The 12,660-nt window shown below is 44.9% G+C and overlaps 1 protein-coding gene across 8 annotated transcripts in view; it reads left to right on the top strand.

The window, feature by feature from the left end:
* The window catches only part of BIN1 (bridging integrator 1), an 87,000-nt gene that overhangs the window by 52,520 nt on the left and 21,820 nt on the right, over positions 1-12,660 (top strand). For 4 of the 8 annotated variants that reach the window (XM_048953707.1, XM_048953709.1, XM_048953706.1 and 1 more), the window contains 3 exons: positions 3,991-4,076; positions 4,959-5,034; positions 6,956-7,038. In XM_048953707.1, the coding sequence (XP_048809664.1) occupies positions 3,991-4,076; positions 4,959-5,034; positions 6,956-7,038 (245 nt within the window). Of the gene's footprint in view, positions 1-3,990; positions 4,077-4,958; positions 5,035-6,955; positions 7,039-8,989; positions 9,041-12,660 lie in introns of all 8 variants that reach the window. The other 4 variants (XM_048953710.1, XM_048953705.1, XM_048953704.1 and 1 more) reach the window with 2 other exon arrangements.

Raw genomic sequence — 12,660 nt, 5'->3', positions numbered from 1 at the left:
TGGGAGCAATACCACCTCCCACAGATTACTAGCAGAAACAGCATATACAGGGGCTCCCTCATTCATTTCACTGTGATCTCAGTGTGCTGTGTAGTTAATTGATAATTTTAATCTGCTGGGTGACTTTGCCCTAAAGCAGGTAAGAAGGGATGTATGTCATCTTTCTAGCGGCTCTATTGTAGTGGCTTTAATCTGCTAAGTAGTGTTAATAATTTCAGTCACCCTGTGTATTTTCAAATCAATTTAAGTCCTCTAAGTTGTTCCTCTTTTATTCCTTACGTAATACTATTGCTAACCTTAAATTTTTGTCTTTCCAGTTATGGGAGGCTTCTTTTTTTTTTTTATTTTTTTATGTGTAGCCTGCAAATTTCAAGAAGGATGATGTGTTTGTGCTCTGAAGCTGTAGGTTTCCAGGCTTAGCAGGCAGAGAGCTTAAAAAAGAGAAAAGCTTCAGTTTTTGTATTCACCCGATTCTTCAGACTAAAGGTGTTAATGGCAACCCTAAATCTCATTAAGCTCATGATAAAAGCAAGAGGGCTGATGACACTGCATTTATTGAAGAGCCTCAGAGTGTTAAGTCCTGCAAAGATTGCTTCTGTTTACCAGCAGCTATGTTGCTTTCTCTTCTAATTCCTCTTACTTTACAACCTTTAAGAAAAAATGGGGGCAGCAATACTTATTATTTCTAGTATTAAATTAAAAAAAAAAAAAAAACAAAAAAACAACACAAAAGCAACTCCTTTCAGCATTCAGATTGCTGGCTTTTGGGGCTTTTAGAAGAAGGTCTCCGAGGGATTTCTGTAAAAATCTACTGGGAGGCTTACTACTGCAAACTCGCAGTTACAAATTTTGGTGACAGTACTTTTTGAAACAAAGAGGAAAATAGCTTAGAACAGCAAATTCTTGCCTTTTTACTAAGCACTCTGAAATGCTGACTTCAGACCAGGAAGGCCATTCTGGGTGCTGTTGTAGTGATAGCAGAGCAGTGTTTCTCTCCATGGAGGAGAGCCATTGAGCTGGGTCCTGGTCCTTGCTCCCTGCTGGGGAGAAGAAAGTCTGGTAGAGACTGATGGGGCTGAGGTGGATGCCCTGTGGTCTTCCTGCCTCCTTCCTCTTGGAGGCTGTCTGAACTATTTACTGAGCAGTGTATAACTACCACAGTGTGGTGTTTTAGGAGAAGTGATTGCCAGTTTGCTAAAAGCAGCAGGCTGGAAATTGCAGGATGTTCATGAGATGCACGGTGATGGGATACACAACACAGCCATCCCACTATCACAGCTGAGCTGGCTGTGCTTAGCTCTCAAAGCTGTAGCTCGAGGTAATGTCAGGAAGGCGTCTGTGTTGTGTAGCTCCTGCTCAAACCTTTTCAATTTCAGACAGTGAGAGAAGAGGAAGAATTTTTAAGATCATGTTTCATGGGCCTGGGCCTTCGGTCCTGTGCCTCAGTTCTCCATCAGGATGACAAAGGTGATAACTGAAACAAAAGAGCACAGATGTGTAATGATGAGCTCTGCCTCTGAAGCCTATGTTTTTCCTTCCTTCCTCACAAGTCAACCTCATCTGTCTGCTAGGAAAGTAACACAGTAGCAACCCAGGAGGCTCCTGGAATGTATTGAGGGTAATTTATTGAGCCAGGTAATAGACAGCCCCGCCAGGGAGGATGTAATACTGGACCTTTGGCTCACCAACACAAGGGAACCGATTGCTGACATCAGAATTGGAAACTGCCAGGGCTGTAGTGACCATGCAGTGGTGGAGAGTTCATGCTAGTGAGGGATATCAGACATACTGGGTGTAAAAATAGGATGCTAAATTTTAGGAAAGCTAAATTCCAACTCTTCAAGCAGTTAGTCAGCAAAAATCTCTGGGAAACTGTTCTCAAGGATCAGGAAATGAAGCAGATCTATGATCAGTGAATGCATTAGAAGCTGTCTGCCTTATCTGGTGTCAGGACCCTTGCATCTAAGAAAAATCAACCAGAACTGGCTAGGGAGTGCAGTGTCTGGGAAGGAGCACTGGCTGAGCCACGGGGTTGCTGATTCCTACAGCTGTTCTGGAGTGAACGTTGCCTGTTGCTGATTTTGCCTTTACCTTGGTATGTCACTACTGATACATTGCTTTCTAGGTTCTTTGACCTTCTGAACAGGTAAATGAGAGGGGGAAAGACTGGTTAATGTTCAGCATGTCTGAAAAACTGGTGGAATACAGTTGTGCCTCATCTCCCAGCTAGCCCATCTCCTGTGTTGGCTCTGATTCTAGTCTAGAGTTAAGATAAGCTGAAGGATGGACTGGGAGATTTTTTTTCCCCCTCTCTTTAAAATGGCTGAATTAGAAACATTCAGTCGTCAGGGGGGTTTAAAGAAGAGTAAGTCTTTATGATAATCTTTTCTGATCCTGCATAAACTATGTCTCCATTTAAATGGGCTCTTTTGTTGTTTTATGCAAGCTTTCTCAAAGTGCTGTTTTTCAGCAAGTATAGCAGCATATTACAAGGGATTCTAGATAGAAACATCCTGATACCTTCTCCCCATGCCTGTTTCTTAGAGGGTTTGCTTAACTTTACAGTTAACATTATACCACTTGTGGTGTTATTTTCTGGGGGAAACAATCTATTCCAATCATGACTACAAAGAGCCTTTGGCAGTAATGCGTGATGCTCTGAAAGGTGGAGCTAGATGGAAAGTGGGAGCTTCTGTGGCTGGCTTCTAAGTCAGGCAAGAGATTGAGAGCTTGAAGACTCCATGCAGCTCTGTGAGAAATTGGACTTTGAGCCACATGATGTTTTTTAAGTCCTTTCTCCCGTCAGTCCTATCTTTGTGTAGACCTGTCACTAAAGAGCAGTAAGCTGTGGGTTTCTTTATTTAAGCTGACACAAAGATGATAAAATACAATTTTGTAGAAGGGTGAGAATCTGACTGGAGGCACAAAGAGAGATCCAGTTCCCACGCTGTTTGGAGCGTGTTGTGACATTCCTGCTGTAGTCACACACAGAAGTAGGCAGTCATAGTAGCTTTCTTTATTCCTTTTGCTGTTGCAAATCAGATAATACAAACATTTTACTTAGCAAGCTTAGGGTTGTAAGCCAGGACACTGAAAAGAGGAAGAAGCTACCCAGGACAAATATGGGAAGGGGAACGTGTTTGTTGCTGATGCTTGCTGTCATCAACAGAAGCCAGGATCATCATTTTTGACTCTGAAATGCAGAGGAGTTCATGCAGTATCATTGGGGTCAAATAGATCAGATCAAATTTAAACTTTCGACTTGGACTAAGAGGTCTTGTGCAAGGCAAGTTTCCTTTGGTGTTGGTAGTCAACAGCCAGCCAGGTTTTGCCCTTGTATTAGATCTTTACCAGTATGAGTATGTTAGGCTGCTGAAACCAACACCTGCTGCTCAAGCATTCCCTACCCAGTCTCCTGCTGCTGCAGCTCATGCTTTACATACCCTTCCTTGCTTCTCTGCTCTAATCTGTGAGAGAGATATCTCAGTCAAGGTTGCAGACCTCTTCCCTTCCTCAGAAGAGGCAGTGCTTTGGAATAACCTTACTTAAGCAGAGTCCTCACAAGGAAGGACTCTTCATCAACACCTATTGGGATGGATTTCAGCTCTTTTGGAGACTGAGCAAGGGGCAGGTTCCACTCTATCTTCATCTGCATTTGAACCAGTGGCTGAACTGCCCGACCAGGTCCATTCATTTTTTGGAACCAGGGAAATGTATAGAACTTGGAACACGTTAATGGATGTTTCAGTTACCTTCTGAGTATCTGAACAGGAATCTCCATTGAAAGAAACCCTGAGGGTAACCCAGGCAGTCTGAATGGGCCCATGCTAGTGATGCAACTCTTGTTCCTGGGAGATTCGTTTGGAATGGGGATTACCCCATCCCAGTATTTTGCTTGTTCTCCAAGAAAAGTCAAGAGTCACTATTATCCCAGCCCTCCGAAATACCTGTCTGTGCTGGAGCTTACTCTCTCCCTTCTCTGTTATTAAGGCTGAAGAAGAGTTAGTAAAGGCTCAGAAGGTGTTTGAAGAAATGAACATTGATCTGCAGGAGGAGCTGCCTTCACTATGGAATAGGTGAGTGCTGGAAGTTTTCTCAACAGCTGGTTGGAAGGATGTGAAGACTTTCAGCTTTTTCACAAACCTTCCTGTACGACTGTTCTCAGTTGTTCTCTTGGGCTGGTTTCTGCTCTTGCTTTGTGGATCATCTCAGAGAGTCTGTTCTGGGATTACCTCCAGCTGGGGAGATCTAGGGAGCACCCACTGAAGCAGCAGTTTTAAAACAACAGAGAGGGTGAGAAGATGGTTTGCTGCTCTTTGGATACTCCTTCTGGGTTTATACAGTTGGGTGAAAAAAAACTTAATGGAGGGATCGTGATGTGGGCTGCCCTTAAACGTGCTCCACATAAGACCCAGTGAAGAACTGGTGGTTGCAACTGTATTCCTATTGTGATCTATTTAACAAAATACAGCCTGGCTGAGAGAGGATGAAGACTTGAGAGATTGGAATTTTGCTATACTTATGATTGTGCTGATAAAAAGGTGAGAGAAGAAGCAGACAAAGCAACAGGGAGCTCTGAGAATGAAATATAGGAGCTGACATACAGGGAAGGAAGGGAAAATCTGCCTAGGAGTGCCCTAGCTGCTTATTTTCAAATGCAGTAGCATTGTTTGGGTCAGCCACCTCCACACCTGCCTCTCCCATTTGTCAGAACAAGTTCAGATTCTACCCTACTTGTTCTCCTCCTCACCTTGAGCATGTTTGCCTCATGCCTGGCTTTTGTTCCATCACCCCGTCCACACTTCCTTGCAGCCCTTCTATTCCTGTATGTACCAGACCTGGCAGAGTTGAATTCATGTGGGAACAGTGAGCAGAAGGTGTGAGGAGGGGCATAACTGAAAGCCTTTGGAGAGCGTTGTGTCCATTAAGCTTTTCTCTCTTTCATTTTCATTTGGCAGTCGTGTTGGTTTCTACGTCAACACATTCCAGAGTATAGCAGGCCTAGAAGAAAACTTCCACAAAGAGATGAGCAAGGTAAGGCAACTAACAGTTTGTTCTGCTAACACACTCTGTCCTCACTGTTATTTAACAAGCTGAACGGTATGGCTGGAGAGGAAAGAGCAGCTGCCCTGTATAAAAGAAAAATGTTTAGAAAAAAAGAGAGGGTTAACAACACGGGAGAAGGTCTGTCTGAGATAGCGATATGAAGGCACAGAACATGGGTAAGAGACCACAAGGACCATGCTGCAGTGAGAGTGTGTGTCACTTGTCTCATTTGAAGATCCAGAGAGGGGAGTGTGGCAAATTTTGGCCTTCTTTTGCTTCCTTTCTCTGTTTCTTCCAAAATCTGGATCTGTAAACTTTAACCAGGGCACTCAGCCTGGCATCTGTCCACTCCGCCCACTGCCTGGCAGCAAGTTGCTCTGAACCTTCAGCTAGCTGTGGGGATAGAAACATCAGGGAATCTGTCAGTCTTCATGTCAGTGCAACGTGAGACTGGACTCCAACTCAGCCATTATGAAGGCCCTTCCCAGCAGTAATTCACTGCTTTGTCTTCTTTCCTGCCCTGTGACCCAAAAAAAGGCATTTGATTGCTTAGTGTGACCTTTGCGTGAGTTACCTGTGTGTCATGGGCTGGTGGCAGCTGGATTTGTGTTGTGTGCCAGCACCCAATAGGAACCTCAGAAGTAGTCTGAGGGAAATCCTCCTAGTGCCACTTTCATTTACAGGTATGTTTTTACTGTTAGTACTCTTAAAAGCTGGAGAAGCCTAGAGTTCCTTAGGCCTCTTTGTTGCACCAAAGACTGATGCACTCTCTGTAAATGTTGCTCTGAGCTTGATGAGCAGTGGAGAATCCAGCTGGAAAACTTTGGTATTGCTTCCTTGTCACTGTCTTCCTAACAACAAGATAGCTGCTAAGCAACAAGCAACTTTATAATGGTCATCAAATTCCCAGCAGTCTAGAAGCCTACTGCTATGGTGTAATGCATCAGTTCTGAGCTCTGCTGACATTTCATGGGGACCTTTCCAGTTAATGGCCTGCTCTTCTCCACTGGGAAATGAACTGATTGTTAAGAGTAGGGAAGGTTATTACAATTATCAGTTTGTTGCTGTTAAGTTACATTCTGCAGAAGGTGGGAAAGATGCCTGCTAGACAGCAGTTATCCTCTTATATCATGTTGTGGATTTTTCTTTCCTTAGGACTTTTGTATGACAACAGGCCTTCTGCTTTGTTCAGTAAGAGCCATCTGTTTCTTATTACTGCAGTAGCATCCAACTAAGTGCTGGTGTTGCCGATGCGACGCCTCTGATACAGACTGCATTGGATCCCTCCTCCTACTGATTTGGAATTTGGCATCCAATTTTGTTTGTGAATTGGCTCTTTCAGGATAGGAGTGTCCGGAGTGAATATTTCAGCTTTTGGTGTCAGGAAGAGTTTAACCCCTAACACTGCGTTTCTGCCAAGAGATCTAGGTTCTGCCTAAACCTGGATGGCCCAGGCAGCCTGCAGGATCAAAGCTTGCTGTTGGCTTGAAGTCCTGCTGCTATATCCCTCGTTCATAAGGAAGTATAAAGAGCAACTTCGCTGCAAATCTAGAGTGGATCTTCACTTTGAGCACATGGAAGACTCTCAGTTAAACACTCTGCCTGTTTCTACAATGGTGCCTGGCAGCACATGGGTGGGAGTAGGTGAGAAAGAAGCAAGGAGGATGGTCTCTTCGGGAGACTGCATTCCCATGAGGTACCAGCAGTTTTTCAGTGGTTTCAGTATTGTGGGTTTTTTTTTTCCCCACAAAGGAGTAGCGACAGATATAGAACTGTTCCCTTGTGGGATAGCTAAGTATATGCACATATAGGCACAAGACTGTATTTCGTCAGCCTAAGCAGGCCAGCACAGGCTCTTTTTGGACACTTTTCTCATTCTTTTTCTCTCTTTTGTTTTTATATTTTACAGTTGAACCAAAACCTCCATGATGTCCTGCTGGGTCTAGACAAGCAGTACTCAGGCAATGCCTTTCCCATTAAAGCGCAGCCCAGGTCAGTAACTAGTAACTGGAAACATCGTCTTTCTCCCAGCAGAGGAGGAGGGGCAAGCTGTGGAAAAGGGAGTGTTTCTACTGGGGTCTTGAAATCTCCATGTTGTCAGCTGGGGAGTGATTTGATTGCCTACATACAGCCAGCCAGCACCCTCCTTGAAAACTGCTGGAGCATGTCTGAGATTGCTCTTGGGCTGGGAGACATGATGCAATACCTCCAGCCTTTGGAGGATAGCAGATGTAGGCTTCAGCTTCTACTGCATACCAATATTTAGGCAATTGAGTAGCGTCTATGCTGTTTTAAAAGTCTAATTCCATGAACCAATGACACATACACTGGGTTGCCATTCCTCCTGGGTTTGGTTGCCCTGCAGCCCTCCCTTTTTTTCCTTCTGCAACTTCTGAGCTTGAGGACCAAGAGCCCCTTTGTTTCCCCAGCCTTCCCTTTGGCCCTCCAAACTTGGAACATCCTCTTCACCAAAGCCCTGTGTCCCTCCTGTGCATCAAATGGGGATGTGTTGCCTCTGTGTGTGTTGTGGATGTAGTTGTAGCCTCAATATCATGAGGCTTTCCGATCTCAGAGCACTTCCCAGCTGCGTGGATGCAAGGAGTGTGGGTCCTCTACAGCCTTTGGAATTTCTTTTTGTAGTTTTGAGTTTTCTTTCTGCAGCTGGGTCCAGTCCATGTAGGTTAACTGCAAATCTGCACATTCTGTAGCACCAAGAGGGGAGGAAGAGGTCAGGCTCTTGATGAGGCTGCATCTGGGTCCCATCCAAATGCGTGAGTGATGAAACAATGTAGGACTCTGGCTTCCAGCTGCTGCTAATCCCACATGCTGGCTGAGCAGGAGCACAGCCCGTGTCCTCAATTGGTGTATTAATGGAGGGAGGAGGTGAAATCAGTAAGAAGTAAGGGCACATTGGTTTGGAAGGGGCTGCATCAGCTGTTAAGACCTTTGTGCTCTCTTGACTCTCCTCCCAGCCTGACCTCCAATTGCAGTCATGCATAGACGAGTTTTTTTTGTCTCATTCTGGCAATATGTGTGGTGTTTGCCAGATTTAAAGAAAGATGAAATTTAAGTTAAATTTGGCCCCTGCATTTTGGATTGCTAACGCCACGTTCTCAAGATGCATCTTACGAGGGTATTATCTTCTATTTAAGTTAGCACACGATGTCTGTTTATAACCCCCAACAACTGAAGCCTTATATGGGGCAGCGGTGCTCATCCTCTTGCTGCTGTGCACCGTGTTACCATGATCCACTTGGAAGAAGATAAGGTAGCAAGACAGGTGAAAGCTGGTGCTGTTGCTTTCCCAGCTCCTTCCTTCTCCTTCCTTTCTTACTCCAGCAAGTGACTGCTGTAGTGACAGCAGATCTTAGATGAGTCCTTGTTGTGGCATCAAGTTTTTGGCATGAAAGAGTTTTCAATGAATTTATTACCTTTGTCATGATTCCTACCCGGAAACAGCTGGTTTCATTTGAGGGTGGAATGGGTATCTCAGCTGAGATGAGTCTTGCCCCAAAATGACTATTGTTACCCTTTGCTCAGGGGAGTTACAGGAGGATGCATATAAAAGATTTCCAGGACTATAATGCCTTGCAGGGAACAGGAAATACCATGAGGCACTTATCTCTACATCTGTCCTGTCCTTGTGGTTCAGGACAAGAGCGTGCAGGAGGAAATAGCCCTCACCACTCCTGTGGCCTGTATTAGGAGCAGATGCTTCCCTAGCCCTACTCTGCTGGGAAAGGGATTGGAGATGGATACAGTGGCAGGAAGTTAATGACAAGATGTGAGAAGAGGTGCAGTTATTCTCCTGCATCACTCTGGCATCTCACTGACAAATGGGTGGAAAGAAGGTGCTGAATGGGTGCTTGGAAGCTTAACTTTTCCTCCCCGGTCTGACTGTGCTGTCCTGTAACGGAAATGATTTGCGTGCCGTCTTCAACAGAAAGAAAACTAAACTGTTCGCCAGGCTGAGGAAAAAGATGAGCAGGTACCGGTACGGAGAGCAGCATTTCAATATGTGTTTGATTTAGTTCCTAAAACTGGAGAGGCTGTTGCTGGACTCTTTAACAGCCTGGCACGTATTAACCCTGTGATGGGAGAGGGCTCTTTTGCATGATGTTGTGTGTTCATGGCCTGCTGGGACCTGCTGAGGTCTGTGTCTGGATAATCCCATTAACTGCTTGTGTGCCTGGTTTGAATCCTTGCTTCCTTTTCTCCAAAAAAAAAAAAAAAAAAAGGTGGTGTGAAAGCTCAGGCATTGTCTGCTTGGTTATTTTTGTGCAACTAAAAGCATGATGCTGGGTTGTATGGGGGAAATAAGGTCTAATTTGGTGATTAACAAGATCTAGTTTTACTTAGCAGGGCTTGCCCTTATGAACAGCTCTGAAATGCTGCATTCTCATTCCCTGCCTGGCCCAGGAGGACCAGTAGGCAGCTCTCACACGCAGTCCTTCCTGTTTACCTACTGTCTGTCCTGTCCTGCAGTGAGAGGACAGTGATGTAGGAGAGGGCCACTTTCAGCTTTGCTCTTTACTTGCTCTGTTCCTGAGGATCCTTACTGTCTTATTCCATCCATTTAAGATTTGTGCAGAGCTGCAGGAAAGGGAAGCCTCTGTTGTTCTGTATAAAGGCTACTATCAGCAGCTTGCCTTTCAAAACAGCTGTGGCGTTGAATAACTGGTTTGCCACAATGCCTAGAGTTACTATAGCCAAGGTCAAGGACTCTTGACAAGAATGTGCTGTGGGGCAAAGCAGGGATTGGTGCATAATGGCATAGAAATTTCCCCTAATTCATGTTTTTTCCTACTCTTTTCGTTGATATTCCTTGCGTGGCGTCCTTTTATAAGGATTTTTTTTCCCCACATTTTCTCAAGATGATATTTCACCAGCAATAAAAGCAAGTGCTGGTATTGAGATCCTTGCTTTCTGATCCTGTCTTCTCACTGACCTTTCTCTTTGTCTCTGCTGTACATCCTGTCTGGAAGGGAGGGAATGGTAATTTCACAGGGATTCTGATGGGCAAATATTTTTTTCCTCAAGTGAAAAATACTGAATGATTGTCTTGTGAAGGAGGATTCATAGTGCTTCTCTGTATGTCTGTCTCTGACCATGAGCCAGCGTTGCCGTGTCTGCACCAGGAGATGTAGCACTTCCAGTCATTGTCAGCCCCTGCAGATGCTACAGCAAAGAGGGAGCTAGTAAATCTCATTTGGATGAGCTCTAACCACAACATCCTCCTACTGCGCTCTGAAAGTCTGGCTAGTGCAGCAGTTAAGGTGCTTGATCCAGGCTGTGCTGCGGGTTCTGCTGTCAGAGCAGCTGCAGGGATACAGAGAAATGCACGACCCCTTGTGTGGGCAAGGAAGGTCAAGGGCTCAGTTGTTCTTTGATCAGCAGCAAGAATGTACATTTGGGCCAAGAGACACCTGAGTACATAGGTGCTTTTTTTCTGTCTCCCCTGCTGCCTCTTTTTTGATGTGGGAATAAGTCTAGAGTGTTCAACGAGCTTTGATGCTTAAATAAATAAATAAACAGAACCCAATTACTTTTAGCTAAAAGACCCTATCTGAGCTCTAGCTGAGATGCCTTTTTCTTTTTCTTTTTAACTTGAGAACTTGGCAGGAGGTGGCCTGTCTGTTTCTACTGTATTGAAGATTTGGTTCCATCTTTCAGTGTGGGATTGTTAAAAGCACATAGAAACCCCACGTGCAGATGTTAGTCTGCTCTTCAGAATAGGTGACCTGTGTGAGGAGTCTGGAAGCTCAGCAACACTGAAAGAAACTGGTGGGATTTGGTGTTCTCCTTCACCTGTGGTAACTGCATTAGACCTTGTTCCTGGCTGTCAACTCACAGAAGAAAGGTGACACCCCTGTTCCTTCCCTGCCTGATATTCCTGGATTTGGCATTGCTTCTCAATGGCTCATGGGAACCTAAAAAAAAAAAAAAAAAAAAAAAAAGCAGCAACTGCAACAACAGGCTACATTGACTTTCTTGTTTTGACTTTCTTCTATGATACATTTGGTCAGTCTTCCCACTCATGCTTTTCCCTATGTTTTTTTGGAGCAAGAAGTCCATTCAGAGGCAAGACCCTGCTCTGTGCAGCACACACTGTGTGGTTTCCTGTGAAAGCCACGGGAACCTGGTGACAGGGTGATTTGGCGCTGGTCACGTTAGTTAAACCCGTGCAAAGCAACAAGTGCAGGAATAAAGGTGCTGCTCAGGGAGCTGGAAAAGGCTCAGTCAAAATTAGCACTGGCATTTTCCTAAGGGGGATCAGCCAACACATCAAATAAGCTGTAAATAGCAGTGACTTACTGAGGGCTTTGGTGTGGGGCCCTCTCAGCCGTTGCAGGACAAGAGGAAGAAACTGGGCTGCCTCTCATATGGGAGTCTTTCACCAATAGATCTCCAAATTAAGTCACTGCCAGATACCACAAGTAAGTCACCAGAAAGTCATTTCATGGCCTCTAGAAAATGATTGTGAGCTCCTTTCTTACCAGGAGAAATGATCTTTTCAGTTGCGTAGTTAGAGAAACCTATCCTTGTGTTGGGATAGGCCAGTTGGTAGCCAGGACTCCCAGCACTGTTTGGGCATTTGACAAGTCCTGGCAGTCCAGTTGCAGGTCACTGTGTCCTCTTACTATTTCCATTCTTCTGCAACTCTCATTGCAATAAGGTGTTGTAGGACCCACTCTGAGATCCCAGAAGTGGCGTGCTGAAGTTCAAGACCCATGTCTTCAGTGAGGCTGAGCTCAGAAAGGTCATTTTGTCCATCTCAGATGATGCTGTAATGGTGTTGCCATGGAAATAGTGGCAAGATAAACTTCTGCTGAAATCATTTCAGGTTTTCCATGCTGTGAATGAATTGTGTGAAGCCTGGTAGCTCTCGCTTACAGCAGGACTTCCTTACCTTTGCTCTGTGACTGTTGCTACTTAATCTGTAGCTCCATCATGACAATGCCACAGAATCTTTCATGCAACCCACTGTGTCAAAGTGATTTCTGGGGATATTTTAGGAAGGACACTAGACATATCCAAACAAATTGGAGAGCTGCAAAGGTTGATGTATGTGTTTTTCAGTCCATCTTCCTTTTTCTCTATTCTTTCCCCGCTTCTTTCCTTTGCGTGTGTGCCCCTGGTTGAGAGCTGCTGGCATAGAACATCACTGATTTTGTTGCATCATGTTTGTGTGCTGCTGGTGTCACTGTTATCAGAAACATCTGACCTGCATGTGGACCTGAGAGCAAGTGCTTTGTGGGAAAATGTGTGTGGGCTGTATGTATATGGGAAGAAAGTGGGAGGGAGTAATGGTTGAGGGCAAAGTGAATGGGGTGGGAAGCTTGAAAGCTGGAATGCTGAGCAGAGTGATACGCTTGCTTGGGAAGGGAGGTTTTCAGAAGTGCCTTGCTGTCCTTCATCTTACTGCCCCTCTATTTGTGAGTGTTTAGGAATGAGGTTATCATGCATGTTAGCCAGTGACCACCACACCTCGTCTCCAGGACTCTTGGGAAAGAGTAAAGAAAAAATGTGTCCCTCAGGTCTACTTTGTTGCAGTTCTGAGTCTGTGCCACCATTTATTGTCTCAGGTTGTAGGAAAGCATGACCATTAACTTT

This window comes from Lagopus muta, chromosome 8 (assembly GCF_023343835.1).
Source record: "Lagopus muta isolate bLagMut1 chromosome 8, bLagMut1 primary, whole genome shotgun sequence".
In the NCBI taxonomy this organism is placed as follows: Eukaryota; Metazoa; Chordata; class Aves; order Galliformes; family Phasianidae; genus Lagopus; species Lagopus muta.
This window is presented reverse-complemented; position numbering and strand designations above follow the sequence as displayed.